This window comes from Psammomys obesus, unplaced genomic scaffold (genome assembly GCF_907164565.1).
Source record: "Psammomys obesus unplaced genomic scaffold, mPsaObe1.curated_primary_1811, whole genome shotgun sequence".
Classification (NCBI taxonomy): domain Eukaryota; kingdom Metazoa; phylum Chordata; class Mammalia; order Rodentia; family Muridae; genus Psammomys; species Psammomys obesus.
Window position 1 is genome coordinate 8,242,806 of NW_026596152.1, and position 25,160 is coordinate 8,267,965.

Below are 25,160 nucleotides of genomic sequence, written 5' to 3' on the forward strand. Positions count from 1 at the left end.
ATGGGGAACAAGGATTATTTCTGACATGAACTCAGTGACTGGCTCATTGATCTCCCCTTCCCCGATAGGGAGGAGCAGCCTTGCTAGGCCACAGATAAGGACATTGCGACCAGTCCTGAAGATACCTGTTAGGCTAGGGTCGGACTGAAAGGGAGGAGGACCTCCCCTCTCAGTGGACTTGGAATAGGGCAGGGAGGGTGGGATTGGGAGGGAAAGAAGAAGGGGACTACGGGTGGGATACAAGTGAATGACCTGTGATTAAAATTAAAAAATATGTACATCAAAAAAAGTATTAACTGTTACTATATATCAGTATGAGATAAATTAATTTCTAAGTATTTGGCAAATACCTACTGATCATCAAAATTGAAACACTAATTTTATGTATTCTTATCACTTTTTGTGATATCACTAATGACTTAATAATAATGTTACTAATTATGAATAATTTATTCTAATGAATTAGAACAGAATTGTCAGGAGTTTTACTAAAGTCCAGGGCAAACTCATGAGTTTATGTCATGCATATCCAGGTGAAAAGAGATTGATTAAGCGCTATTATAAAGTGCCATACCTTAAAAAACAAAAACGAACAAAAAAAAAAAAAAAAAACAAAAAAACTGAACTTAGATGAGGGGAGGTATCTCAGTCAAACTTGAGTTAGGATCCTCAGTAATTTCTTTTCTTTTTTTCTTTCTTTCTCTTTTTGTTTGTGTGTTTGAGATTTTTTTATTTTATTTTATTTATTTTATTTTTGAGACAGGGTTTCTCTGTGTAGCCCTGGCTGTCTTAGAAGGCACTCTGTAGACCAGGCTGGCCTTGAACTCTTAAGAGATTCACCTGTTTCTGCCTCCCAGAGTCCTGGGATTAAAGGCATTTGCCACCGCTGCCTGGCTGGCCTTCAATAATTTGAGAAACCAGGTATGGACAGGTAGCTTCTGTAATCCTAGCACTGTGGACCTAGAAACAGAAGCATCCAGCACATTGGTCCTCCTTAACAAATAAGGTGGAGAGGTGACTGAGGAAGACACCCAAAATATGTCTCTGAGTTCTACATGCATACACATACGCACAAGAAGAAACTAAATTTAAAAGAGAGTATAAAAGACAGGTTATTAAAAAGCTAGAGATAATGTAATAAAGGATCAGTAACAACCCAAGCTAGTAACTCTTTCATGATTAAAAAAAAAAATCTCTGATTTTAAAGGGAAGTCCAAGTCTTGAGAAATATAAAAAAATATAAACTTTTAATGAGAAAAACAAGATATAGTTGGGTATGGTGACACACAGCCTGCAATCTCAGGTAGGTGGAAAGATTAAATGTTTAAGGCTAGGGGATACTATGAGACCTGAGTTTGATTCCTGGTACTCAAAACTGTCTGAGTGGGACACATTTGTATTACCCATGCGCTCAGGAGGCAGAGACATACCCCTGTGGCTCACCAGCCAGGCAGTAGAGATTAATTGGTGATCCAGACCAGTGAGAGACCAGGTTCCTGAAGGTTATATTCAGTGTGCACTAGCATAGTAAACACAAACGGAAGGGCTGGCAGAGTTCACAGGTCAATTCCCAGAGCACGTGGTGGAAGCAGAGAATTGACCCTTGAAAGTTGTCCTCTTACATGGTGACTTGGCCCGTGGACACCTACTTACACATATAGGCATGCATGTGCGCAGCAATAGATATAATTAAATTGGAAAAGGAGAAGAGTTAAAATTCAAGGCCAGCTTGGGCAACTGAGGGGAGATTCTGTCTCAGAAAAGAAAAATGGGCTGTGGCTATCATGTTGGCGACCCTGGATTCTGGGGAAGGAGGACAAAATAGTTCTTGTTTTTCTGGAAGGATAGGGGAACCATCTAACTGTGGTGGTTTCTCTTAGTTTCGCTCTTAACCCGGCTATCATATAAATAATTGAAACTTTATATTTATTTAATAATAAGCTTCACAATACAATAATTGAGCAAATACTACTCTATTCTAAACCTTCTAAGCTAATTTGCTTTCCTCCCAGTGTACATCCCAGAAAACTTGCACTTTGTAGCTTTCTTGCTTCAGCTTCTCTCTCCTGAGGGTTAAGTGGACCTCTCCCAGGATTGAATCCCCTGGCTGAATCCCCTACTTCCTCTTCCAACTCTTCTTCTAGCTGGCAGGAAGTCTCCCCTGCTAAGTGATTGGCTTTATTGATATATCAGGGGACCATTGGGGAACAGGGTTTATACATTAAGACAGGAGATTCTCAGAACTAGGCTTGCAAACATAATGTGGGATCAGCATCGGAATTGCACAATAATCTTAGTCTACATAGACACGAGCCACCATACCTACCTACCCTGCAGCAACAGGGTTACTGTAGTTATCAGTAGCAGACCCTAGCAGGTGGATGAGCAAAGGATCTGAAGTGAAGCCTTCAACAAATATTTTTGAGTATTTCTATACTAGTTAAACACATGGAGCTTTTAACCTTTGGAACTTAGGTCTACGAGAAGACATTTTAGTTATAGACAGGCATATCAAGCCAGGCATGTTAGCACACCCCTGTCATCCCAGTGCTCAGGGAGGCAGAGGCAGGTGGATCTCTGTGAGTTTGAGATCAGCCTGGTCTGCAAAGTGAGTCCAGGACATCCAAGGCTACACAGAGAAACCCTGTCTCAACAAAACAAGACAGGCATATCAGTTATATTAAGTGCTGTGAAGGAAGTCTGTAATGGAAAGTGAAAACGATAAACATGAGGACTTACTTAGCATCATTAATAATTCTTAAGTGACCATAAAAACATGCTGCCATTAGTTATTTGGAAACAGGTAAGAAAATGAGCATCAGAAAGCTTGTGTGGGTACAGATAATTACTGCCAGTGATATAAATTGATACCATCCCTTTGGTAGGTTCGTTCGCCATGTATTTGAAGGTTGAAATTCAACTTAGCAATCAATCATCTTTCATCTCTGTGTGTGGGTCTGTATACCTGGGTGAAGGTACCCAAGGAGGTCAGAGGTATCTCTCTGGAGCTGGAGCTACAGGTGGTTAGGGGCCATTTGATGTGGGTTCTGGGAACAAAATTCGGGTCATTTTCAAAATCAGTTCAAACTTTTAACCACTGAGCCATCTCTCCAGCCCACACTTCTTGTCAATTCAGAACTAAAATCACTGTGTGGTAAAGACTAGATTATGTTTTCTCACTGTGAAATGTTTAATGGCAGTGAAAACTGTACAAAAGGATAGTAGTATAAGAGGGAGAAGTACCAATATTGCTGTTAATGATAGTCTTGTAGGTAGAGCTACCTAAAGTCAAGTACTAGGTGCATTTGATTTTCACCTCTAAAATGTTGTTCTTCTTTCAGGTCTTTTTGCCTGGTTTTCTGTCCAGCAATCTTTATTATAAATATTTGAATGACCTCATCCATTCAGTTCGGGGAGATGAATTTCTTGGAGGGAATGTTGCACTGGCTGCTCACGGCTCTGCCTGCCTTCCTGAGGAGTCTCACTCAGGTGGTTCCGATGGCGCTGCTGCTCAGGTACTAGCTGGTGGCAGTCTGCATCAGTGGGGAGGGAGGCACAGAGAGCCTTTCCTTCACGTGCTAGCAGCAGATCGTAGTCAGGGGTTTTAAGTAGTAGATACGAAATAATAAACTCTGCTTGCTTATGATTCTAGTCAGGCTGCCAGTGGTTAAGCTCACACTGTACCATAAAGTATCACGCTCTCTCATTAAAGCTGTGCATCTGCTCGACAGCATGGCTTTTTGTTTTAGTGGCCACGTATGTGTGTGTGCATGTGCAAGAGTGGGCAGAGGCCAGAGGCTGTTACTCCCAGAAGTCATTCACCTTAGTGTTGGTGATAGGGTCTCTCCCTGGCCCTGGACTTGCTGTCAGGATAGGCTGGCTGGCCAGCAGTGCCCAGGAATCGTCCAGTCTCCACCTCCCCAGATGCCATGACCTGCATGTCTTTTGGATTGACCTGACTGTGTTGACAGTGACATATACAGAAAAACCTGGACTGGGTGGGCTGTGCACTCCAATGGAGATGCATTAGCAGCCCAGAAATTCAGCGTGTTTGTTATATACAGCTGAAGAAGGAGGTGGGTTTATCATATACATGGAAGAAGCAGCTATGGCTGTTGTCTCTGCATACACCTGTCAACATCCGTGCTTGACCAAGGGAAGGCACTACCCTTCTCATGGTTCTGAGGCGCCAGGCTCCTTGATGTATGTGGTCATGTTCATGTTTACAGTATGCATTCCCCCAGGTGGTAACTCAGGACTTCATCTGGGATGGTAACACTCCACCATGCCCAGGTTGTGTGAGTCCTGGGGGTGGATCTGACATTTTTCTTTCTTTTTTTTTTTTTCTTTCTTCCTTTGGTTTTTGAGACAATGTTTCTCTTTGTAGCCTTGGTTATTCTGAACTGGCCTCAAACGCAAAGAGATCTGCCTGCCTCTTCCTTCCTGAGTGCTGGTTTTTATAGCAAGCGCTTTAATCTCTCCTCAGTCCAGTAATCAACCTCTCAGGAGCTCTTTTTACAACTTGAGAAATTTCAATAATGTAGCAAACATTTTTTTATTAATTAATCTATTTACATCTCCATCATAGGTCCCTCCCTCCTCTCTTCCCAGCCCCACCCTTCCTTTCTTCAGAATAGGGAAGCCCTCCTATCCAGACACCCCAGCTCATCTTCCTGGGGAAGATAAGGACTGAGTTCGTCTTCCTCCCCTGTGGCCTGGTAGCACAGTCCCATCGGGGGAAGTGATGAAAAAGCATTTTATTACTAGCGAACTCAAATTGTTTTCATTTCTTTTGTGCATGAGTGCCGGCACACACACGTCACAGTATGAGTGTGGAAGCCAGAGGCTAACTCGAATTAGTCAGTTCCCGCCTTCCACTCTGGGTTCCAGTGTGGGTCATAGCCTCCATAGGTGACCGCTTTTACCTCATCAGCTGTCTCAGTGTTTGTTTTTCTCACTGCTTTTAGGTTTGTTTCAAACTAGAATGCTGTGTTATGACTTACTCTTTTTGTTTTAATGTTGGATAGCATACCTTACCTGATTCTCCCTAAAATTTATAGGAAGTAGAATATCCCCAAGACAGCAAATCAGAAGGAGGTATTAAGCTAACTGAGGGCCAGAAGATAGTTCAGTCGGAAAAGGCACTTATGCTATGCAAGTTCACGTCACGAAACCCGCAGAAAGGTAGAAGGAAAGAATGTTCTTCCCAGGTTCTCCTCCGGCCTCCAGATGCACACGTGAGACATGGTGCCACCCCACCCCCACCGCATGCAGATATGGACACAGACAGTAATTGTTTAACTGAGCTCTAAAATTTATGTGTTCTGTTGACATTTCAGAGTCCTCTCATTTCTCCCCTCCTTGCAAAGTTGTGTCTTTTAAATTTTGTTTTAGAGACAGGATATTACCATGTAGTCTTGTCTGCCCAGGGCTGTGTAGACCAGGCTGGCCTCAAACTCACAGACCCACTTGACTGCCTCTGAGTGTTAGGATTAAAGGTATGCACCACCATACCCTGCCCCATTCTTTTCTCCTTTTCCATTCCTTCTCAGATAATTAATTAATCTATCAATCTATTTATTTATTTTCTATCAACTGAAGACCAGTTGACAGATATTTTCTTCTTCCCAAGCCCTATTCTCGTGTCCTTTTGTTGGTTGCTGCATCCACTCTGTTTAATCACAATTGCATACATGAGAATGGATTGGAGGGCTATTTGCTTGAGTGAAGGCAATCTGTCAGTGGTTTCCACTGAGAAATAGGACTCCGCGTCTTCCTTCAACCTGCCTGTAACTCGTTTTTGAGGCCCCTTCTCCATCGGCAGTGGCCTGGTGATGGGTCAGGCCCTGCACATAGCCACCGCAGCTGTGGGCTCGGGAGTGCCGCACCCTGGCCATGGGAGGAAGACAACATTTACAGCTTTCTCCCTCATCCTTTAGCTCTTCCATTCTTTTTGTGCCTCTTCTGCAAGCTTTCCTGAGTCATGGAGGGATGATACAGATGTCACATTTGGGCCTGAACCCTCGATGGTCACTTGTTTTCAGGAGGTAGAGCCCTCCCTCGCCGCTCTGTACGTTGAGTTAACTGATTTTAACAAAGGCACACAGCAAGTGTAGAGCCAGTGGTCCCTATCTTAATGACAAAAGCTTATGATTTTCCCATAGTTTTCACTTTGCTATTAAGTAACTTCATACTGAGCCTTGGATAAGTTTCCTTATTTTATAAAGTATAATTTTATTTCTGTAGACATTGTGAATAACCCCCTCTCCCTCTATAAATTTCATATAGCAATCATAGTGCTAACCTGTACCTCCAATGAGGACAGCAGCTATGCTGACAGGGAGGAGGCTAGTGATGAACTTGGCTCAAGGGAGTTGCATTAGAGCTGAACTACCAGATTTGAGTGTTGTGGAGATGCCTCAGTGGTTAAGAACACTCCCTCGTGCGTGGAGGGGACCAGAGTTGATTCCCAGCACATATCAGACAGCTTAACACTGGCTGTAACTCCAGCTCTTGAGGATCTGGTGTCTTCTTCTGGTCTCTGGGTACCCTTACATACCTACACATAAATAAATAAAATAAATCCTTAAGGGAAAATAAAGAAGGGCATGGTGGCATATTCCTTTAATCCCAGCATCCAGGAGGCAGAGGCAGGCGATTTCTGTGAGTTCCAGGACAGCTTGGTCTACATAGTGAGATCCTGTCTTTTTTTTTTTTTTTTAGATTTTTAGTTTTTTGAGACAGGGTTTCTCTGTGTAACAGCTTTGGTTGTTTTGAAACTTGCTTTGTAGACCAGGCTGGCCTCAAACTCACAGAGATCCGCCTGCCTCTGCCTACCAAGTGCTGGGATTAAAGGCAAGTACCCCACTCAGCATGAGGTCCTGTCTTAAACAAATGGGCTGGAGAGATGGCTTTGTGGCTGCTCTTCCCGGAGTTCAGTTCCCAGCACCTGCATTGTGGCACACAATAGTGTGTAGCTCCAGTTCCAGGGCATCCAGCACCCTCTCCTGGCCTATCAGGATGCTAGGTAGCATGTGTACAGATATACATGCAGGCAGATACTGATGTGATTGATAGGTTTTTGACCCATTTTAGATGGTTTTGTATATGGTGTAAGATAAATGGTTAACTTTTTCTTTTACCTTATAGAAATAAAAATAATAAATTATATAATTTATGTAATAATAAATAATTATAATGAATATTATTGTTTATTATTATTATTTGACAAATTCTTGCTATGTAGCTCTGGCTAGCATTAGAACTTGCTATGCAGACCAAGCTGGTCTTGAACTCAGAGACCTAACTGCTCTTCACCATCATGTCCAGTACTTAACCGTATTCTCTTTCCACTAGATATCCAGGTGTCTCAGCAACATTTCCCCAAAACAAAAACTTCCTGTTCTTTTGCCACTGTATTGTCTTAATTAACACCCTTGTCAAAACCAGTTGACCAGGCTAGAGGGGTGACTCAGTGGTTAGGAGCACTGGCTGCTATTCCAAAGCACCAGGGTTCAGTTCTTAGCACCCACATGGTGGCTCAACAGCCACGTGTAACTCTAGTTCCAGGGCGTCCTAAGCCCTCTTCTGATTACCTCTTGCGCTGCATGCATGTGGTGCGTATATACAGGCGAAACAGCCATACCCATAAAACAAAAAGAAGTTAGGTTGATCCACAGTCAGGAAGACACTGCGTGCTTAAGCTCACCTCATTTTCTTCTTTTTTCTTTGTCCAGGACTCCATTCCACTGGAATGGGGCTGCCCATGGCAGGGTGTCTTTTCACCTTATTTAACCTAACCTAGATAATCCCTCCCAGGTTTGCTAGGAGCTTGTTGGTTGGTTTGGAGGTAGTTCTAGATCTTGGCAAGTTTTAGCATCACTGACTGACGACAGTGACTTAATTGTGATACTGTCCCTCTAATATACGCTACTGTTCCTTTCTTAGTTAATTACATATTTTGAGGTTGCTCAGTATATTGCCTGTTCAGTTATTTTATTTAATCTAGACATGAAGCTTATTCTTCCCATTTGGTATTTTAAACAATTCTTCAGTGACTGGTATTAAATATAAGTCATTTTGAATGTGAGCCTATCCATAACAGCATTTCTAAGGTTTGAATTTCTGAGTCATCTCAGTAGCTCTGTAATTCAGAAAATGCTGACCTGCTTTGGCTTTTTTTTTTTTTTTTTTTTTTTTTTTTTTTTTTTTTAGAATGGTAAATGGGAACTGACTGTATTTAGTCACTGTAGGTGGGGTTCTTTATCTTTTTTGTCACATAGCCTCACTGAAAATTGAGAACATTCATTTACCCAGTAAAGACTGGGCTTTTTGTTTATTAGGTAACATATAAATTCCTAGTTGGCTGAGTTTTACGTATTGGAAAAATAGTGTCTGAGGGTAAGATATGTATTGCAACATAGGAAGACGGGCTTGGTGTGCAAATGTGTGTTGTATATTTTGGTCTTGGGCTTTCTTCCTTTCGTAGTAGCTGCAAGAGAGTGTTTCAGAATTGTTGCCATTGTGTTCCTCAGTGAAGGAGTTGGGTAATAACAAGCATATTTGAAACAACTTTATACTATCCTCTCATCTTCCAAACTCAGGGCTGGTTGCTTTTTTAATAACATAGTACTAATTTTTATAATTTCTGTTGTAGTCTAGTGTGAAAAAAGCCAGTATTAAAATTTTGAAAAATTTTGATGAAGCAATAATTGTGGATGCTGCAAGTCTGGATCCAGAAACTTTATATCAACGGACATATGCAGGGTAAGCATAACTTATATGTAGCATAACTTATATGTAAGCCAGGCGTTGTGGCCCACCTTTAATCCCAGCTCTTGAGACCAAGACAAATGGATCTTTGTGAATTCTAGGTCAGACAGGGTTACATAGTGAGATCTTGTCTCAAAAACAAAGCCTGGCTCTGAGACTAGCAAGCCTAGAGAACCAGCGTTCATTCAGTTCTAGAACCATGGTGGAAGCATAGTTTTCTCTGACCTCCAAAGCATGCTGTGGCACATGTATAGCTGTGTTCACACACGTAGCAGGTACAAGTATAAGAACAGTAAATTTACATACACAACACACACACAAAATTAAAGGCAGGCTCTGGAAGGCTTCATTCAGTTCTATCTACTTCTTGGCATTCTGCGCAACCTGTTAGTGACTCAGATTTAACACTGCAACTTACTAAGGGCACAAATGAAGTGATACATGAAAAACACTTAAAACAGTGTCTAATGTCTAGGACGTACATGGTACATATCAACATATTCCCACTGCTGTGTTCCAGATTGATGGATGATATCCTGGTCACGCACTGTGGTCTAGGCTGTCTGCTGTACACATATTCCATCCAGTTCACATTTTACCCTTTTTTCTTTTCTTTTTTTTTTTTTTTTTTAATTTGAAAGGGGTTTTCACTGTGTAGTGTTGACTGTCCTAGAATTAAGTACATAGACCAGGCTCACAGATATCTGCCTGCCTCAGCTTCCCAAATGGGATTAGAGATATGTCCCAGCATGTCTGGCCATTTTAGTGTTTTTAAAGTGTTGATCTTAAAAGCAAAAATACACATAAAATAAAAAAGGTGCTGGCATTACTTATGTGATAGAGCTAATACTTAGGAAACTGAGGTATTTCTTTGTGCTTGAGAATGCACTGGTTATTCTTTTGAGTCTAGAATGGTAAGACAATGGAACTTCACTAGACACAAATAAGTGCCTTCTTGCTTAAGGGTGTTTGATTATATAAACTCTTGTAGATTTCTGTTTGTGTGTGATTACCCTGCCTGAAGTGCAACTCAGTGAACACATAAGCCGATGAGAGTTGATTACTTACCCTGTGCATTTGTGAAGGGATTTAATGCTTCTGTCAGAAATTAACAGTGGCATTTGGATGATTGAGAAGACTAGAAAAAACTTTTGAAAATAGAAAGATTAATCACATTGTCTATGAAAGTGCACATTGGCTGTGCCAACTTTGTAGTAATGGGGTGTGTGTGTGTGTGTGTGTGTGTGTGTGTGTGTGTGTGTGTGTGATTATATGATGTGTATATGTGAGCACACATGTCATGGGTGCAGATGTGTGGAGGGCAGAGTAACACTTTGTTGAGTTGGTTCTGTCGTTTCACCATTATCTGGGTTTGAACTCTGGTTTCCAGGCTTGCTCCTAAAAGCACCTTTACCTACTGGGCCATCTCGCCTGTGTAGCTTTTGAGTAATGTTTAATGATCATAGTGGTCTTTTAAAAATGGTAGACAGAAACCAGTTGTGGTGACATTCACCTTTAATCCCGGCACTGAAGGAGAGAGAGGGAGGAAGATCGCTATGAGTTTGAGGCCAGCCTAGTCTACAAAGTGAATCCAGGACAACCAGGACATTTACACAGAAAAACCCTCTCTTGAAAAACCAAAAATAAATAAATAGAATAATAAATAGACCAGATAAGGTAGACAACGTGCTTGCTGTGCAAGTATGTGGACCTGAGTCTGACCTTCATCACCTACATGAGAGGCCAGGCATCATGGGGAGGGTTGCATATTCCAACTGGAAGGGCAGAAGGATCCCTGGGCTCATTGGCTGTCTAGTCTAACTGAATCAACAAGCTCCAGGTTCAGTCAGGTTTAAAGCCTGGCTCAAAAAGTTTGGTAGATGGGCCAGTGATGTGGCTCGTTGAGTAAAAGCCACCTGAGCTCAGTCTCTGAGACCCACAGGCAGAAGAGAACTGACTTCTGTGAGTCATCCTTCCTTTGTTCTATGTGTAGGTGCTTTGGTGTATGAGCTCCCCCTAACTACATGAGTAAATACATTAGATACAAATTTAAAACAATAATAAATACAGTGGAAAATGATTAAAGAAGACACCTGAAATCAGCCTCTGGCCTATGCATGCACACAACACACACACACACACACACACACACACGCACGCACGCACCTACGCACGCACCTGAACGAATACACACCCATACATCCAAAAAGAGAAAAAGAAAATGGTGGACAATGTCCAAATGAACTCCTTCTTGAAGATAAAATTTACTCTTATGGAATTGCTCATTTTCTTAGACCCTAACTTAAGAAAGTCAATTGGTAGTCAAACATAATGGCTCATGCAGGTATCTCTCTATAGCAAGTTCCAAGGCAGCCTGGACCACATAGAGATCCTGTCTCAAAAAAACAAAACAAAACCCCAAAAAACAAACAACTCCCACCTAGTCTCAGTTGCAAAATGTTCCATTTAATTTTTTGCATATAAAAACATATTAAATAATATATAAAATGGATTAGAAAAGAGAAGTCATCATTTTTTCATTGTCACATTTAATGGTTTCATTGTTAGTTTTAGTTTTATTGTTTTAGCACCTGTAAAGTTTTTTCCAAGGCAAATACATTTGTGTCAGTTGGTGTACTGATGTACATACATGCCATATGAGACTCCTAGAAAGAGCATCTCTAAAATAAGATCACTTTTCCAAAGTAAAATACAGAACCAGGAACACAGTCTTCTCTTCTTTTAACTTGTAACTTTGAAAAAATAGTTGTTGTTTGTTTTTTAAATAAAAAATGAGCTTGTTGCAGTAAATGCACATAGGCTTATTGTCTCCTCTAATCATTTACAAGTGATTATTTTCTCCCCTTCCTGTTGAAGGGGAGGTGTTGTTTTCTCCCCTTCACTGTTAAACTGTCACAACATTTTCCGCTGCTTACTAATACATAATTGCTGTTATGCTCTGTTCTGTTTAGTGGTTTCATTCGTGAGTTTGGGGGAAGGTTTTGGTTAGTTGTTTTAGGTTTTTTTGGTTTGGTTTGGTTTGTTTGTTTGTTTGTTTGTTTGTTTGTTTTTTGAGACAGGGCTTCTCTGGTTAGCCTTGGCTGTCCTGGAACTCACTCTGTAGACCAGGCTGGCCTTGAACTTAACATGGATCCATCTGTCTACCTCTGTCTACCTCTGCCTCCGGGGTGCTGGGATTAAAGGTGTGTGCCACCACTACCCCCCCGGCTGGTTGTTGTAGTTAGGTTTTGTCTTGAGTATCGAGGGCTGAGGCCAGGGCCTCCCTCACCTGTGTTAGCACCCACCGTACGTCAGTGCTGTAGTGTCATCCCAGATTGGTCATGTAGAGCAAGTCACACTTTTTTGTTTCTTCTTCTTGGCTAGTCTGTGTGGATTTTATAACTGTGAATCACCAACTGGTACATTTCATAAACCTTTCTGGGATTTTAAAGGGAATTCCATCAAATTATAAATTCTTTTAGTATCATGAAAAGAGGTTCTATTTCAAAAAACCCTCACTTTGAGTAACTTGAATTGTTATGGATTGTGCTTTCTGCTTTTGAGCTTTAGATGAGCTATTCAACATGTTCTGAATTTTAGAAACGATCTTTGTCTTTTTGTCTTGTTTAGGAAGATGTCTTTTGGGAGAGTCAGTGACTTGGGGCAGTTCATCCGAGAGTCTGAGCCTGAACCTGATGTGAAGAAATCAAAAGGTTGTATGTAGCAGCTTTTTATGTTTTCATATTAAGTTTTTGCTTACCTTAGAGACTAACTCTAAGTGAAGGATTACTTAAGGTTTAAAGTGGTTGTAACTACCTGGTTTTTACTGTGTTTATAGATAGATCTTCCTGTGCGGACTTTGTGTACCATACCGCTACAAAATCTCTTCCTTCATTGACCTTGACCTTGTCATTACAGAAAACACAGCAGTAGAAATATTGTTTTCCTTTTCATGTAAAGGTACACAGCCAGTCTAGGATGGCCTTGTGGCTTATCGTGTGACCCTTTAGTTTATTAAATTTCCTCAGTTACTGAAAATTATCATGAAATGTGTATGGAAAATAATAAGTGGAAATCCAAATCCTTTTTCTAACAGAAGAGTGCCTTGGTCAGGTCTTAAGATTTAGACTAAAGATTTTTCTTTTTCTTTTTCTTTTTCTTTTTTTTTTTTTTTTTTTTTTTGTCTGTGTGGTATATGTACTTAGTTCACTCACCCACACAGGCATGGGGGGAAGCCAGAGGTTGATGCAGGAATCTTTTCCTTAATCACTTCTTCACCTTACTGTTTTAAAACAGGGTCTCTAACAAAACCTGAAACTTGGCTTTCAGCTGGGCTGCCTGACTAATCAAGCCCCATCCCAGCCTGTCTCCACCACTGCCTGCCCCAGCAGTGAGGTTACAGATGTACACTGCTACACCCAACCGTCCATGTGGGTTCTGGGAATCTAAACACAGCAGGCTCTTTGCCCACTGAGCCCTCTCTTTAGCTCCTCAAGTTTGACTGTCTACCCCCTCCTGCGTCCCCCTCCCCTTTTATTCTTTTTGAGACAGGGTCTTACTGTATAGCCCTAGCTGGACTGGAATTCACAGATATCTGTCCGCCTCCGCCTCTGCCCTCTTGAATGCTGAGAGCATGTGTGTACCATCACACCTGGTTGTTCCTTTCAAGTCTTTTTCTCGTAAACATGCATTCTTTGTGACTGAATCCAATTCTAAACAGTTGGTTCTCCCGGGAAAATTTTGGAAACAAATGTGGATCCACTCAGGTGACATCTAGAGCTTGTCCCTATGGTTGGATCAACTGTATTGTATTGAGTAAATGGTACTGATGTTGTGAAAAGGAAATGTCCTGCTCTGTTAGGTTTAAAGTAGGAGCTGTTGCGGTCTTTTGGGGTTTAAAAGCACCGCCTTCCTTGGTGCTTTATCTATGTTTAAATGCAATTTTATAGATATATATTTCTCCTTTTAATGTGTGTGTAATGTTGAGTGTGTGAGTGCGTGTCTGTGCCTCCTCTCCACTCTACCATAGGAGCACTAGGATTGCACACACCAGCACACCTGGTTGTCCGATGGTCCTGGGGTTGGATTCAGGCTCTCACACTGCCACAGCCAGTGCTTCATGCTGGGCCGTCTCCCGGTTTCTTAGTACAGTCATATTTAGATAAATATTTTGATGAGTGATTTGCTCTTTTCAGATAATGCACTTTCAAAGAAAAAGTACAAAAGTTATTGAAGCAATAAAGAACAGAGAGGGTCTGCTTTCTAGTTGACTTTATTTATCCATTTATTTCCTGTTTCATCAGAGGTGTCTAAGTTGTTCTGCCAAAAAGAGTATAGAGAATAAAGAAAAATGTCAAACATTTTTTTTCAGTGCTGGGGATCACACCAAGTTCCTGGTACATGCTAAGCAGTGTTCTGTCCCTGAGCTGTGCCCATAGCCCAAAACGTTTTTGAGTTCTCCTTAGTCTCTGCTCATCCTAATTATTCAACCTCTATATCACCCATTCTAAAAGTGATGAAGTGCCTACTGTGCCTGTGGCCTCAGTACATAGGAGAGAACAGGCACTCTGTTTTCTCTAGCTCTGTAACTCATGTGATAGTGGTGGAGACAGTAAACAGATAAACACAGTTTACACATATGCTTAATAATTAGCTATAAGCCACAGCGAAGTACAAGGTAAGGGACTGTCAGAGAAGTGGGAAGCAGTATTTAAAAGGTAATCTGCAGGAAGGTTAGCTTTGGCTTAGGGTGGGCCAAGGTTCCAGGAAGAGAGAGGTTTCGGTCCAGCGTGGGCTCAGATTAAGGAACAAGTAGAGGACTAAATTGGAGCATACCATACCTTATGATCAAGGGACAAAACCAGTGCTGGTATGTGGAGTAGAATGAGCAGAGAATGGCGGATGGTGGTGACGACAGCTGCAAAGATTGGAGGGTGATGGAGACTCGTGGCATGTTGGATTAGAGATGTGACATGACATGACTTTTATATGAAGGAATCGTTCTGGCAGCCATTTGGAAGTAGATCATAGCAGCCTAAGAGAAGAGGTAGAGAAGCATCTTGCCAGTACCTAAGTTATGAGTGGTGGTGCTTATGAGCTAGGTACGAAGTAGGAGAGCAGTTTGATTTGTGTTATATTAGGTCAGGCAACAGGATTCCATTCATTAAGATAATTACGGTTTTTTGTTTAAACTTGAGTTTTATGTTATGTGTGTGAGGGTTTTTTTGTTTTCTTTTGGTTTTTGCCTGCATGTGTGTATGTGCACCATATGCGTGCCTGATGCCCATGGTGGGCAGAAGAGGGTTCAGGTTTTTTGAAATTGGAATTACAAATGATTGTGAACCACCATGTGGTACTGGGAACTGAGCCCAGATCCTCTGCAAGAGCAACAAGTGCTTGTAACCTCTGATCCAACTCTCCACCCTGTTACCTGAATTTTTAATCAAGACAGTATATGAAATAACGACTAGGAATTTATGCACTTTGAGTAAGCACATCTGTATACTCTGCTTCTTCCTTTGGTTGTCAAGATGGCTCTTTAAGCCACATGTTTGTTTGTTTGTTTTGTTTTTGGTGCATAGAGATTGAATGTGTTACACTCAGAAAATACTTCCGTTATCCTAAGTGCTAGGCACTATGCCAAACACCAGATCAGTTTTTCTCAGAGTTAGTTCCTTTATTAGGCCTCTGACTTGTTAAACATATCAGGCTAATTAATGCCTCCTAGATTTTTCTCATTATGTTACTCAGCTTAATCTCCATGGCATTTCTTCTAAACTGGAAAGTACACATTTTGGTAGGGAACATTTGTATGTAGTGTTGCTTAAGGACCGTCCATTGTCAGCGTGGTGGTGCACTCCTTTAATCCCAGCACGTGCACGCTTCACTGCCTCATCGTCCAGCTCTTCCTCCTGGTACCCTGTCACACTGGAAATCAAATCTTTCCTTCCTACTGTAGCCTATAACCATTCTTTTTTTCACAAGCCAAGCTCTAACTGAGTTACCCTTTGCAGTGCTGGAGTTCCTGTCTTCCCAGGGCCTTTTGTGGTTGCCCCTGCTGTGGTTTATGTACAGTGATTGGCTTCTCCTCATCTCAGCATTGTCTCTTCACACAAGCTTTTCCTGCCCACCGGACTACTGTTGTAGTTTCTTCCTCTTGTGTAACTGCAACAGTAGCACTCAAGGGTGTTGTCTTATCTTTATTTGACAACATATTCCTTGTTTTTAAAACTGTGCCTACCAGATATTAATCAACATTTGTTGATAGATGGCTTTTAAAATTTAATTGGTGATTATTTGAGTGATAAAATTACCAGCTGTATCTTTTTTATTTCAGAACAAAGTCATTTTTTAAGCTTGGTTGCCCTTTTCATGGACATGTATGTTTTCTTATCTGCATAACCTTTTTGTCTGCAGATACTCAAAAGAAGTTCTTCCTTACTGCTTAAACCTAAATCGTGGCTACTTACTGGAAGTTTCAAGCTCATACAGTTCTTAGTTGATGCACCTGTGTATCTGCTTACCCTTCTACAGATGAAGAAACTGGGGCTAAGGAGACTGTGGTTTTAGGAATCACTTAGCACATTAAGGGTTGGGTGTCCTGTCATAAAATAATCTTAACAAAAGCAGCTAAGGGAGAAAGGCTTCCTCTGTCTCGCAGTCAGGGGTGCGTTCTCTCATGGCAGGGAACTTGAAGCGGCTGGCAAGAGTTTTTACAGTTCAGCTTACTCTCCTCAGCCTTCCTTGCTAAAGGCAGCTGGACTGGGTTTTTGTCATTTATTGGCCTGTAATTCTGATTTGGCTTTAGAAACCCTGGTTAGTTTAGAGAAAGTTGCTAAGGCTGGCAAGATGGCTCGGTGGGTAAAGGTGCTTGCCATGTAAACCTGGCAACCTGAGTTCAGTCTCCAGAACTCAGGCCAACTCCACAGAATTGCTCTGGTCTCTCTGATCAAAGCACGTCCATGCCCCTCCCCTCAGTAATAGTGGTAGTAGTAACAATAATAATCACTAAGTTTCTTTATTAAAAAAAGACTTGTGGGTCTCTTAGAGGTTTTTGAGAATGTGAGAACTTTTATTTTAAGGCAAACAAAGTAAATTGAGAAGTTATATTTTAAAAAAAATACTGAGTGGGTTGGAAGATGGCTCAGAAGTTAGGAGCACTTCCTACTCTTGCAGAGAATTTCAGTTCAGTTCCCAGCAGTCAAGGGTTTGACTCAGCCATCAATAGCTCCAACTCCAGGGGATCTGTTGCTTCTGGCCTCTGTGGACACCTGCACTCACATGCATGTACACATACATGCACACACATATACACAATTCAAAAATAATAAAAAATAGCCAGGTGTTGTGGCTCATGCCTTTAATCCCAGCATTCGGGAGGCAGAGGCAGGTGGACCTCTGATTGAGGCCAGCCTGGTCTACAGAGAATGTTCCAGACAGTCAAAGCTACACACAGAGAAACCCTGTCTCAAAACAACAATAGTAATAAATCTTAAAATAATAACAAGAAGGGATAATAAAGATGTGAACATGTGTCCTCCCCTGACACACCTCCTTGGGGGAGTCCTGCTATGCATCATTAAGGACATTAAACTCCTTAACTTGTAGGTATTGAGTTTCAGAGCTGACTGCTGTCCAGAAGTATTTCTTTGGTGGTAAATTTGAAAGAAATGAAGTGAGATAAGATGTTAGCAGGAATTGGAAGGAAGAGTCAAGACTGAAGGTTGAAAGTCAAGAGATTGCATTCTAAAGGTGAAATTTTATGTAACAAGGAAGGTAGCCTGGGAGGTGTTGATTTTTTTTTTTTTATTTTTATTATTTTATTTTTTGAACATCATTGTATTTCGAACAATGAACCCAAAATCCTCGTGCATAATAGGCAAGTATCCTACCACTGAACAGTATTCCCCTCCCTACGTTACAGGGTTTTTTGTTTGTTTGTTTGGCGGTTTTTGGTTTCTCTGTTTAATAGCCCTGGCTATCTTGGACTTGCTTTGTAGACCAGATTAGCTTTAAATTCACAGAGATCTGTCTGCCTCTGCCTCCTGAGTGCTGAGATTAGAGGTGTGTGCCACCACGCCCGGCTTTAGGTTACTTTTTTTAACGTGAATTCTTGGAATGAAAAAAAAAATACGGCATTAAATAAAAGAGAGACAGAAGCAAATAAGGTTGGGTAGGAGGCAATAAGCTTGGTTAGAATATGTTAGATCTTAGATGCCTATAGATCATTTAGAAGTATAAATTTGGCATCAAAAGAGGAGGTTCTTGGATTATTGGTATATAGGAAGTTTAAAGCCATAGGAGGGAATGAAGTGCATCAAAGGGAATGTGTTAATGAAGGAGTTTGACAGTATTACCCTGAAGAAGTGGTAGAAGGAGGCAAATACCTGGGCACTGGAAAGCAGTAGACTGTCAGCAAAGCAGACTGTCCACTGTGTAAGTCCACAGGTGAGCATACATAATAGTGTGTTAAGTAGGTAGTTCAGCAGCCCCATGAGATTTTAATATTTTTATGACCTATTGCCTCTGTTTGGCATAAGTGATGATCAGACTAGTATTTAAAATGTTAAGTGGAAGGTGGAGAGATGACTCAGTGGTTAAATGCTTCCTGTTCTTGTGGAAGACTGTAATCTGTTTTCCAGCATCCACATGGGGCTCAAAACCTCCTATAACTGTAGCTCCAGGGGATCCTGCACTCATGTGCACAGACACATAGTAACAAATAAATGGCTCTTTTGTTGTTTAGTTTTTTGAGACAGGGTCTTTACTTACTCTGTAGCTCTGGCTGTCCTGGAACTCACTATGTAGAACAGGCTAGCCTGGAACTCAAAGAGATCCATCTGGCCTCTGCCTCCAAGTGCTGAGATTAAAGGTGTGTACCACCACCACCTGGCATTTTTTTTTTTAAAGCAAAACCTTCAATAATAAAAATTAGTGGAGGAAAAATATCTAAATTTTGTATTTTTTATGAACGGCGAGTCTAGGCTCATCTCAGTTACTGAACCTTAAGAATTAAACTTGTGGAGCTTGAGAGCTGGATCAGGGAGTAAGGGCATCTGGCCAAACCTGACAACCTTTGTTGTCACGTGGTGGAGGAAAGAACCAGTTCCTCTAAGCTGTCTTCTGATCGATACACTTACACATTTCCACCCACACCCCAGGAAATGAATGAATGAATGAATGAATATTAAATATTTAAAGAAAGGAAGTACTTGAAGGAATTCTTCAGACTGAAGAGAAAAATCCATCTGTCAGTCTCCTGATAAATGGGTAGATTCTTATACCAAACCATTATATTATGAAGGGTTTTTTTATTTGTTTTTCAATGTTTGCTACAAGTTTAACATTAACCTCCTTCATCTGGTGAGAACAGTAGAAGAAATTTTCAGAACTCTGAAACAGCCCTTCAGAAGCATTTTAAAGTTTCACAGAGTTATTATAAATACTGTTATGGAGGCAATATAAACTGTTTTTGTTAATGGTGTTTTTCATGGGCGCACACTGGGAAAGAATATGCAGGACTCAGTGGCTTCTCCTGAAAATATTTGTAATGTAAGATTACGCTTGAAATCCATATTCATTTTGACTTTGTTTACTAGGATTCATGTTCTCACAAGCTATGAAGAAGTGGGTGCAAGGAAATACCGATGAGGTAAGTCTTCAGTATGTTCTTATAGAAGCTGGAGGCCTACGCTTGGCCAAGGAAGCTCACATTCTCTTCCTGTGGCTTCCTAGATGGCAGACCACATCAGTGCTGGCCTTCTTATTCAGGCTGTAACAAGAAAGGCTCCTCTTAGCATTTAATAATCACCTTGTGTTAACAGTAAAAGTATCTTCAGTCCAGAAAAACTGTGGCCACTGAAACATAAATATAGCCTCAGATTTCCACCACCACAGCAGCCAATTAGTGCAGAGACAAATGCTGAGGTTTTGTTGTTGTTGTTTTTTGTTTTTGTTTTTGTTTTTTTGTTTTTTTTTTTTTTTTGTCAGTTCAGTTGGGGAAGCTTATCTTTGGAATAGTTAAGCACGTTGAGAGATGAGAATGTTAAAGAAAAGTCTTTTGACCATCAGACAAAGAAAGTAGTCATGGTGTTGTCTCCTCAGTAGCTGGCCCTGTGAGACAGTGAATGTCGTGTTAATATGTCATAGCCAAAGGTGCCCAGATTCTTTGATGTATGGGAAGGTACTTTTTATTCAAATGATGAGCATATTCAGAAGACTGATTATGTGTATCTTGATCCTCCTAATGAATGGTCATTATCAACAGTTTGAATTACTTCTTTCAGGCCCAAGAAGAGCTAGCTTGGAAGATTGCGAAAATGATAGTGAGTGATGTTATGCAGCAGGCACACTATGATCAACCATTAGAGAAATCTACAAAGGTAAGGACTACCTATGTTCTGACCTAGCCGTTTGTTGTTGTTTATTTGTTTGCCTCTCTGGCCCCCAAATGAGTTTGCTAGCATGTCCCCTATGCCCACTTTTTATATGACTGCTGGGTATTTGACCTCTGAGCCTCTTCATTTCATTTCAGGTTAGCTATCTAGTGCCTGTGTTTATAGGGATTCTCCTGTCTCTACCTTCTATCTTGCCTCGGGCATGCTGGAATTACAGATTTTTGCTGCTGTGTTCTATTTTACGTTGTTGTGTAGATCCAAATGTCTATTCTCATACTTACATGGCAGTATTTTATCCAGTGAGCTGTCTTTCCAGCTTGAACCTGGAACTCATTGGGGTCCTCCTGTGTGCTGTGCCTGGCTTGTTATGTGGATCCTGGAAATAAGAACTCAGACTTTCACATTTACACAGTAACCACTTCACCAACAGAGCCATGTTCCCAGTGTCGAAGTTGGGTGATTTTTCTGAGTCTCTCTGTAGCCCAGACTACCCCTTTTGAATTCATAATACTCTTCCTATGTCAACTTTTCTAAGTAGGAGGGTTATATTTATGAGTCATTACACCCAACTGTATTCATATTCTTTGTGAAAGTTTTCTACTACTCCTGTACTCTGTTTACATTTAAGCAAAAAGAAATCTTGGAAAAATTTATCCGAAAGGGTCTTTTAACAAGGACAGGTCTCAAGCGTGCTAGGTGGGTGTTCTTTCTGACCTATATGTGTCCTGTGACATCCTCAGCAATGTGGATGCTTTTAAATTTGACAAAGTCCAGCATCGATCTTGCCCTGCTGGTTGTTAGCTGGCCTTCTTAGCAGTGTCAAGAACAGAGCTTGTTTAACTGTGAACTTCTCTCTGAGCTGCTTCAGATCGAAGCCCTGCTTCCTCTTTAAAGTGCAGCCTCTTCTCTGTGTGAGGGGGATTATTTTTGTCAAACTTAAACTGGTAAAGAGTGAGCTAAAAGGTCTGATTCTCCATCATCTTTCTGATCAGATGTTTGAAGATAAGGAAATGTTTAAAAGCCCTTTTGGAACCCAGATGTTTAAGATTCAGGCTTTTCATTTGAGTATTGTGTGCTTGTATTTTGTTGCCATTTGCTTTTCGTTTTTAGGATAAGAAAACATGTGCATATGTCTGTGTGGTATAGGGAGAAAGGAGAGAGAAACTGAGCTTACTAGACCTTATCTTTGAGGTGTTGAGGTGTCTTGTACTTCCTGTCTCTCAGAATCAGCAGTGCATTGGTATGTAACAGAACATGAAACCAGGAGAATTGAGAAGGGGAAGAAGGGTGGGAGGGAGTGTGTGTGTGGTGAGAGGAGGAGAAAGAGAGAATTGAATTTGCTAGGCCTCTTGAATCAGGGCCTCCTGAATGCTGTACTGCTTCCCAGCCTGTACCATGTCAAAAAATTAAAAAAGAGAATATTGAGCTGGGGAGATGGCTCAGTGGTTAGAAGTCTGTTCTTCTAGAGGACTTGGGTTCAGTTCTTAGTACCCACGTAGCAGCTCACAACTATCTAACTCTAGTTCCAGGGGATCCTACACCCTTACACAGATATACATGTAGGCAAAACACCAGTGCACATAATTTTTTTTTTTTTTTTTTAAATGAGAACATTGATAGACTCTAAAGATGGCTCAGTTGGTGAAGTGCTTTGGACTTGCGTTTGATCCTGGAACCGAGATGCAGTGGCATAATTGCTGAGCTCCCGGCTAGAGTCCCTGTCTCAAAAAACAAGGCTTTTATACAGTGTGCACACAAGTGCACATGCACACACACACACACACACACACACACACACACACACACACAGAATAGTTTCATTCATTCTCCTAACCATTGTCCAAACAGAAAAATAAAAGTAGGTTCTTAGCTTCTGTAAGCTCCTGTTAACTCAGGGATATCTGAGGATAATTAATACTTTGTGTAACAGGAAGTTTCAGTTGTGCCCTAAGCTCTGGCACACAGGGAGGACTGTGGACATGCTGGGCATTTTTTTCATCTGTGCTGATAATGTGTCACTTATTACAGGAATATACCTTTTTCTTTTGTTTTCTTTTTTTTTGTTTTCCAGCTATGACTCAAAACCAGAGATAAGGAAATCTGATTTTGAAAAATAAGAACTTTTCCCTTTGGTTGGATCCCTCAACACAGCCGATGAAAACGGAGCACTGCATTTCTTTTCACTGCTCGATCACTGTGGTTTCCAAGAAAGAATGGGAGACAGTCCGAGAGCTGCTGTTCAATATAGTCATAGGTGCACATGATGGTAACACAGTGAGTCACAAGATACACAATGGTGAAATCACCACAGTTAGTTTTCCAGTGGCCATAACCCACTGTGAGAGAGTTACCCACTGGAGTAGACAGGGACCACATCCTATGTGAGGCCGAGAAACGTGAGTCGGTGTGCGGTCCACATGCTTGCGACAGAGCCCAGCCTTAGTGTCAGAAAGCATGAAACAGAGGTGCTTTGTTCTTGTCCTCAAATTCACAGGTGAGTCAGTCCTACCTGGAGCACACAGGCAGCTGTGTGGGCCCACAGCTTGTGGAGCAGGTGACAGTTCCTTGTGTAGTCTTCCTTCAGAGGCATTAATTTAGAAAGAAGCTGACAAGTCATGGGCAAGGCTCAGTGATGTCATCCTTCTCTTTGGTGACAGAACATAGTTTTCACATTTCACTCACTCCTGAGATGTTACATCCTTAAAGCCAGTCCCTCCTCTGTTAACAAAAGTGCAAATTTAGTTTACTATGAGCGTCAAGACCCACTCCTCAACAGGAACACTATGCTCCAGATGCTTCATTCCCTTTTCAGAATACACATGGAAAAAACTAAGTATCACTCCAGTTTTTCCCATGTGGTACTTGGGACACATTCTCGGATTTTATTTTTATCTTTTATTTTTAATAAACTGGGGAATGAAGCACTCACTTTAGTGTCTCCCCAAGTCTTCACTGTGAGTGGGAAATGTGCAGTTGCCTTTTCCCTTCCTGTCTTCAGACAGCAGGAGACTCACTCTGCCCTTCTGCTTTGCACCCGTGGCCCAGCCGTTGCTGGGGCCCACCATTTGGCAAGCACACTCCCCCGGCCACAGGGTGCCAGTGCTTCCTTGTGTGTGACAGTTTAGAGAGAAAGGAAGTTTTCTTAGGTGTTAATGCTTTTTGCTCAGAACTTGCAAAAGAATATATGTTTGTGTGTGTATATATATATATTTGTATATATATAAAATTATTAATCACCTCTGTCCTTGGGAAAGTCTTGAATGAATAGAAAATTTATTTCATTGCAATATTAATTGTATAGAGGCACACTGTTCATCAACAGAAGAAGCAAAAAGGCTGTGTAAAAGTTTTTGGTACTATGTACCAACTCTGTTATTCTGAAGTATTCATGTACTTAAACCATATTCTATTTAATTGTGTTTGATTTTAAATATATATATGAATTATATTTAAAATGGTGTCAACTTCCTGCTTTCAGGGCATTTATGACTCTTCTATTGAAATATATTGAATCTTCCTAATACTTCCATTTGCTTTACAAAACCCCGGAACATGACCCACTACTGGACATAGCCTTGTGTTTGGATGTAGTCATAGAGGGGAGGTTTTTATTGGTGTATGTGCTGTGGTGGCTCATTTTGTTCTATTCACAAAGTATTTCTATTCATTTCACACTGCTTCAAACTTTTAAGTGAAAAACAATGTAAAGGTCATAGAGTAAAATGTGATTCTGAGTGATTCCTTTTGCCTCTGCATGTTTTAGAGTAAAAAATTCTGTAATACTCTCAGATATTTAAACTAGTGGGGTTTGTTAAAATATTTTCTAGTGATTTCTTTGTGTGCATTTTGTGTTTCTGAGCTGGAGATGTCAGTGTTTGTAAGCTATGTCTAAGAGGAAAGAGCAAGCCTGAGATTGTTTTGTTTTCTGCTCTCTGCTGTGAGATACAGAAGTAGAGGGACCCAAAACAATTAGACCGGTTGTGTGTTAGGTCCTTGTACTCATTTTAAATCCTCAAAAGATTCACCTAACATTGAGCCCCACTGTGTTCCGGGTTCTATGCAATGGATCCAAAATGATTCCCTGGCAGGGTTTTTAAAATCTAAGAAAGCAGTTGAACTTCATGCCATTGACGTCAGCAGATTGTTAAAAGTCAACCCACTAATGAGAAAGTGACAGCACTGTAATTTGGCTTATAGGAATTTCATCATTCCTATAAAATAGGAACATGAAAGTTGGGTGTCAGCCAAGTCCAGTGAAAAGCAAAGAAACAGGAAACAACTTTTTTTTTTTTCCTGGATGGGTTCCAGTATTTAAGGCTTTATTAATTTATTTATTTTTTTGAGATGTAAATTGTTTATATTACTGGAGCTTTTGACTTGTTCCATAGATATTTTATGAGGAGTTTGCTCTAAACTGTAGAAAATTATAAACTTCATTGCTGTTATTTTCAGCTTTTGAGACAAGGTTTCAGCATCCCAAATTCAGGGATTATAGGCACAGCCTCCATGCCAGCTTCTTTGCTGGTTTGTTTCAGTATCACCAACTGAGCACCTGATGTAGCAACTGACTCCAAAGGCACTGTTGAGACTCACTCAGCACCCTCAGTGGCCTTTTCACCGTCTTCACTCTTCTCTAGCATGCCAGGGATGTGCTAGTTGAAATGCCCGAAGATGATTCTGTAGTTTAAGGCTTTTGCATGAAGGAGAAATACTGATCATCACCTGGAAAACTGTCCTGATGAACAAGCCTGAAAGATAGGAGACTTTGGTGAGCCCAAAGACCTCACTGGGTTCTCCATCGAGTCCTATATCCTTGCCTTGGTCTTCATTCATCCTTAGGGTGTGTTTAGAATGCATCTGGATTTTTTGTTTGTTTATTTTGTGTTTTTTTGAGACAGGGTTTCTCCTTGTAGTCTTGACTGTCCTGGACTCTCTTTGTAGACCAGGCTGGACTCAAACTCACAGAAATACACTTGCCTCTGCCTCCCTGAA

General features: G+C 41.0%; 1 protein-coding gene across 3 annotated transcripts in view; it reads left to right on the forward strand.

The window, feature by feature from the left end:
- Akap10 (A-kinase anchoring protein 10) overlaps positions 1-23,616 on the forward strand; it is a 53,887-nt gene extending 30,271 nt beyond the window's left edge. For 2 of the 3 annotated variants that reach the window (XM_055594179.1, XM_055594181.1), the window contains 6 exons: positions 3,342-3,515; positions 8,657-8,766; positions 12,403-12,485; positions 19,371-19,423; positions 20,058-20,153; positions 21,279-21,421. In XM_055594179.1, coding sequence (XP_055450154.1) covers positions 3,342-3,515; positions 8,657-8,766; positions 12,403-12,485; positions 19,371-19,423; positions 20,058-20,153; positions 21,279-21,314 — 552 coding nt within the window. In that variant the 3' untranslated portion in view covers positions 21,315-21,421. Of the gene's footprint in view, positions 1-3,341; positions 3,516-8,656; positions 8,767-12,402; positions 12,486-19,370; positions 19,424-20,057; positions 20,154-21,278; positions 21,422-22,239 lie in introns of those variants that run through there. The other variant, XM_055594180.1, reaches the window with a different exon arrangement.
- The last annotated feature ends 1,544 nt before the right edge of the window (positions 23,617-25,160 follow it).